Below are 5,862 nucleotides of genomic sequence, written 5' to 3'. Positions count from 1 at the left end.
GGGGGCCCGCAGCAGCCGGCGGCGGGAAGCGGGCTCCCGGGCTCCGCGCCGTCATGCTGCGCCCGCCGCCCCCCGCTGCCCATAGCAATGGCGGCGCCCTCCTCCCCCTCGCGCCTGCTGCCGCCACGTCCGCAAGCCGGCCCCGCCCCCAGCGCACGCGCAGTAGGCGGCACTAATCCGAGGGGCAAGCGGCCTTCCGGGTTCTGGAGTAGCTCATGCCCTGCCCCCCGTGCGTCACCTCCCGGGGCTCCTGCGGCTCTGGGAGTGACGTTGCCGCTCCGCCCATCTGGGGAGGGTGGAGCTGTGGTTCTCTTGCCCCGTTCGCTGGCGCGGGTAGGGGGTGTTGGCAGCTGCTCTGTCTCCTCCGTCCACCCAAAGCCTTCCCGTTAGCCCTTGCGAACAGCAGCAGGGCTGGGGAAGGGATCAGGAGGGCTTCACGTTCTAGCCCCATGTTTGCCCAGGCTGCAATAGGGGCCGGTTGCCTAGAGGCATTTGGCGGTGTTCATGTGACCCTTTGCTTGCTCCAGCCTTTGTGTGCTGCAGCGCAGTGGCCTAGGAGGCTGGTGCTAGCCAGGGGCCCCTTGGGCGGTGCAGACGGGGTGGCTCATGTTTGTGCTTCATGGTAAAGGCCCAGTGAGCGGGTTTATGCTCAAGAACGTGTGTCTAGTCACTCATGCACTGTGCCGGCAGGGTAGGCCCACACCTGTGGGGTTAATGGAATAAGATCTCCAGCGAGCATGAGATTTTGTGAATGCAGGTATTAAGGTGCGGGTCTACCCTGCCTGCTGACTGACTTCAGGTTAACGTGTCTAAGCCTCTCAGTCTGTTTAGCCCTCAGCCCAAGTCTGTAAAACTGCCAGGACAAGGGATCGCCACCACCTGTCCGTTATCCTCCCCTCCCCTGTCAGCCATACTCAGGCTTTCGTGCCAGTGCTTTATCTGTTTGTTCAGATGTCTGCATCTGCTTTTCGCCAAGTTCATGCATCCGGCATCTTCAGTTCTCTGACTCAGTACCTGCCCTCATTCATTTTCCTTGCTCCCTTTTTTAGCCAATTTCTCTGCTCATTTATGGATTTTTACTTTTGACGTTGCTTCTCAAGTCGTCTAGAGGTCAGCAAGGCCTGTTCTTCCCAAGCTGCTTTTTGGCACCTTAACTTAACTCCAGCTTAGCATAACCAGAACTGTGACAGAGCCAGTATTTTGCTGCTTGCAAATAAATGCCAAGAAGAGACACCGCTGGGTTTGGGCCAAAGAGAGTGAATACCTAATAAAACAGTTTACAGTAGCGTAGTTTAGTATTGTTAAGTACAAGAATTTGATAATGATAAGCCTGGCTCATGAGTGAATCTAGGTTTCTGAAAAGCATGGTGCAGACGGTATGCTGTATTATCCCATATGTAATGGGGCCTGTACCTCATTACTAGAGGGAACAGGATGTTTGGGATAGCTCTTTGATCTTTCTGGGGCCCAGGATATTTCTCCCTCTTGGTTCCTCCTGCCCTCCCTTCGCTTCCTTTCCTTTGTTGCTTTGCTAGCTCTCCCCTGTCCCCCACCACATACATGCACCCGTTCTTATCTGAGGAGGCCTTTATCACAGCATGCCACTGAGCGAAGGAATCAGGAACAAGAAGGATGCCAAGCACGGGTGGACAGCCCTGAAGGATCCATGGCAGAAGTACAAAGGTCAGGTGACCCATGTTCATTGTATGTGAACCTGGCCCTGGGTTAGGGGGAAAGAGGCTGCAGGAAACCTGAAGGAGGGAAGGCTTCTGGCAGAAAGAGGGAGAAGAGCAGATGTGGAACCACGGAGAGCAGGCTCGGACACTGGCCGGATGGGGAAGACTGGCAGTGGCACCACAGTGAGACAGATAAGTTCCATGCCTTTATTATCTTTTTAGTGTTTGTGTTTGGACTGGAGGAAGAACAGGCTAAGATGAGGTTATCCCACAATAGGGACATTCTTATGTTAGGGGTTGTGCTGACACCCAGATGGGAGTGTCTGACCCAGTGGATTGGGCAGTGGCTTAAGGGGCTAAAGAGGCCATGGAAAGCAGGCAAGGGCAGTGCTCCACCCAGTGCTCATGAGGAACAATGAATAGAGACCGAGGGGGATAGGTTTAGTGCTGCAGGGGAGAAGCTAGCATTGGCAGAACAGGTGTGACGAAAGCCTGCCTGTAGGCCTGTCAAGGAAGGGCTGGTGGAGGCAGCAAAGGGAATGGCCCAACTCAGGGCTGCCAATTCTGTGTTGGGAGCATGTCCTGCTGCAACAAAAGCCTCTGGTCCTGAACAGTGGACGCAGAGCTAACCAGTGCAGCTAGAGCAAACTTGGGGTGGGTTTAAGGTGCCCTTGATCAGACACAGACCTGGTGTTCAGAAACCCTGGTGCCCTATGAGGTTGGGCCTAACTTAGTTTATTCCATCAAGGTGCGGCTGGCGAGTCACTGACGGGCAGCACAGAGAAAAAAGGCAACAAGGAGAAGCTCCAGGGAACAAATAGGCTGGGCTCTTTCCTAGCGACACATGTACCATACGACATAAAACTTATTTTTCTCCAAGTAAAACGAAACTAGAAGCTTTACTAATATGCTAGGGGCTTAGAGTTTAATATTGAAGCAAAAACAAATATAACTTTGTTGGAATGAGTTAAAAACAGTCTGCAAGGCTGTGAAATATATGAGCTTCATTACTGTGAGCAGCTAACAAACAGCAGAATTGCAGATGAAAGGCTAGTTTAATTAGTGGAGCATCAAGACCATTGTAATGGAGAAAGGGCCAGTAACACTTGTGGAATAGTCTTTAGAAGGAATCAGGTAGATTTTAATGAGCCATAAAGTCAGTTGACTCCCTTGCTGCTGCCTGACTAGAAATGCTGCTGCCACTCATGCACTTGGTTTTAAACTTTGGGTAGAACAGGAATCAAAGGCAGGTGCTACTGCACCAGTGCATGCCTCTGGATCTGCCTCTCTGTCCACAAATTAAGTTACCTCTTTTCTTGGATTTTACTGTAGTAGAGCCTTCAGAGCATAATATCTCTGTAATATCATTGTGCTACAATGATATTACATATGATAGGGTTTTTTGAGGGACCTGATGACTTTCCAGATTGGTGAAAATACAGGAAGGACAATTTGGGTAGGTGCCTGCCTGCTAGAGGTCCTGCTGATCACTTTAATATTGTTTTTAATGATGTGTTGTCAGATAGAGTATTATTAGAGATAAAATGCATTTTGATGCACCAACATTACTGAAGAATTATCAAGATGTGGGGTGGGGTTTGAGTAGCAATGAGTTAAATAAAATTCTGGATACTTCATATGGTTTTCCTAAGGCCTTTGCGTATATTTAACAGAAGTGATTTAAAAAGAAAAATACAAAGAACAACAAGCATCACTGAAAGGAGCAGTACTAAGTAAAAGCGATCCTATGAAAGAGCATAAATGTTATAGGTCAGTTTTCCACATGAACTGAAGAAGTAAAATGAATAAAATGAATTTGGTATGAGGACGTGCATATATCAGTGATTCTCAACCAGGGTACTGTGGCACCCTGCAATGCTGCAAGATCTTTTTAAGGGTGCTACACAGCATTAGCACTGTTTGAAGGGAAACACTGACACTTTTCACAAGATAAACCCAGAGATATCAAATAGGAATCCAAAAATATTCTGACCTGTTTTGGCCTTTCTGAATTATCTGCAACAGAAGATTGCTTTATTATTTCTCTGTAGTCAAAAAAAAAAAAGTAGTGAAAGCAAAGAGCTTGCTTTTTCCAAGAGGTGCCTTGAGTCTAAAAAAGGTTGAGAACCACTAGCAGTTAGGCTGAACAGGAATAATTCTGCTCCAATGGAAAGGAGATGTAGTAACATCTCACGGAGGTGAAATGCTAGCAGTGTAAGTGGAACATTTTGCTTGTCTGGTGAAAATTAGGGAGTCATTAGCAGCAGCTAATTTAGGGCATCTTCCACTCAGCATTTGGTATAAAATAGCTCTTATTGCCCCGTGTAATTTAGAATAGTCTCTAAATTAATATAGCACCCATTGCAGTGGTAGAATGTCCTAAGAGACTTTATGGAACCCACCAAAATTATGTTTCACATGATCTTTTATTTTTTTTTCTTCTTCTCATAAGGTACATCTATAATGTCTTCAGTGATCCCAGTCCACCATGGAAAAAGTCCCGGCCACTCATTTCTGCTCTACTTAGTGCTACATGCAGAAAACATGTTGTGTGTTCACATTTTCAGATCCCTATGCCTAGGGATATTCTCAGGAGTGGTTCTGGATGTGCCCGGTATCATTATAAGGGCAACGACATAACATTATTTCAGCGTGTGACATGTACACGGTGGGAATGAGATGCATTTCTCAGTGGCAGCGTGAGGATGGCTGAGTTAGACCTATGCAAGGTGTATTTGGTATCATTTTCCCAACGCTTGTAATACAAGGAACAGTAAAATGTGAGGAAAATGTAAGAAGCCTCATGGAAGGTGATATGATTGGATTAATTATCTACAAATCAAGATTTTCTCATGGTATCTCCAGATGACAAAATAGTAGTAACTAAGTGAGTGGGAATTCCACCTATTAAGAATTGTTGCACTCTTGGCAAAGAATGTCTGAAACATGGACCAGTCTTTAAAAAAGGAGGCTTTCAGTAATAGAAATGAAGCAACTGTACTTGTCAGTAGCTGGGAAACTGATGACTCAGACTCCATTCATGCTCTTGAAAGACTGTTTTATAAGACTGGTCAGGGTTGTGGGTGGACCTTGAGAGAAGTTTGAAGACAGATTTCATACTCAATAAGCGTTTGATGATTGCTCTAACATATACCACTGATGGCATGTTCTTTTGGAGATTATGTGTTTCTCTTTAATCTTTGGCTGGTGGAGCTGGAGAAGAGGTCAGGGCAGGAAATTCCACCATTTATTTTATCTAGAGAGGTGCACCATCAGGTCAAAAAATAAACTGCCGAAGCAGCATTCTCTGCCTCCCCTTCCCTCCACCCTGCCCCCCCCCAAAAAGTGGGTATTGGAGTTTGCTCTGACCCTACTACACCCCTGTCTGTAACCATTTGTAACCAGTGACATTTTCCCATCAATAACAAAAGAGTATATTCCCAACTTGATGAGTCGGACTGTAGCTGCATAGCTCTCATGAATGCTAATGGGAATACAGCCTTTCTCCATCTCCATGTAGGTTACTTTGCATATCCTAATAGCGCATACTCAATGAGCAACAGGGTCAGTGTTAATCGCTTCATGGCATTCCAAGTGCAACTACAGGATCTCTACCATCTTTCCTTTGGTCATGTTAGGTCTAATGCTGCTTAAACAGAGCAGAAGCTAGGAAATGGGATACACATTTAGAAACACTAGAAGGCTCTTTTAAGAGTAGTCCAGAAGGAAAGTAGGTCAGTGATCAAGATAACAGTTATTACCTTTTCTGAATCATCTTCAGCATTTCCTCCTCCTGCCAATGTAACCATGTCACTTTCCATCAGCATGTTGTAAGTTATGAAATAATTTGCATTTATATTTAGAGACGTATGTCAAGATATTCAAATTTGAGTGGCTAAAGTTAAGCACCTAAATGCATGTTTTAATCTCATGAATGAAAGGAGATGAAACATAATGGGTCACTGAAAAAATGCAGAAATTTACAGTATTTGTGCCTAGCCTGTTATTAAAGCCATCCAGAAGTCAAGTTTAAGGAGGAGGGTCACATCAGAGTAAACTCCCAGTCAACATGACTCCAGTAAAACTAAGCTGTAGATCATTTCCAGCTAGTGCCTGCCTTTGGACCCATAAGGCACCTAGAAAAATGGTAATGGGACACATCTAAGAAACACAGACAAATGGAAAT

The 5,862-nt window shown here is 45.9% G+C and overlaps 1 protein-coding gene across 1 annotated transcript in view; it reads right to left on the bottom strand.

The window, feature by feature from the left end:
• LYSMD3 (LysM domain containing 3) overlaps positions 1-5,503 on the bottom strand; it is a 13,418-nt gene extending 7,915 nt beyond the window's left edge. Inside the window, exons 1-2 of the mRNA XM_019518183.1 lie at positions 5,438-5,503; positions 3-172 (exon numbers count right to left, since the gene is read on the bottom strand). Coding sequence (XP_019373728.1) covers positions 3-172; positions 5,438-5,503 — 236 coding nt within the window. The remainder of the gene's footprint in view (positions 1-2; positions 173-5,437) is intronic.
• Between the last annotated feature and the right edge of the window lie 359 nt (positions 5,504-5,862).

The sequence above is a fragment of the Gavialis gangeticus genome, unplaced genomic scaffold, assembly GCF_001723915.1.
Source record: "Gavialis gangeticus isolate Ggan-Ray unplaced genomic scaffold, GavGan_comp1, whole genome shotgun sequence".
Classification (NCBI taxonomy): Eukaryota; Metazoa; Chordata; order Crocodylia; family Gavialidae; genus Gavialis; species Gavialis gangeticus.
The sequence above is the reverse complement of the archived record's forward strand: the minus strand, read 5'-3'. Positions and strand labels throughout refer to the sequence as shown.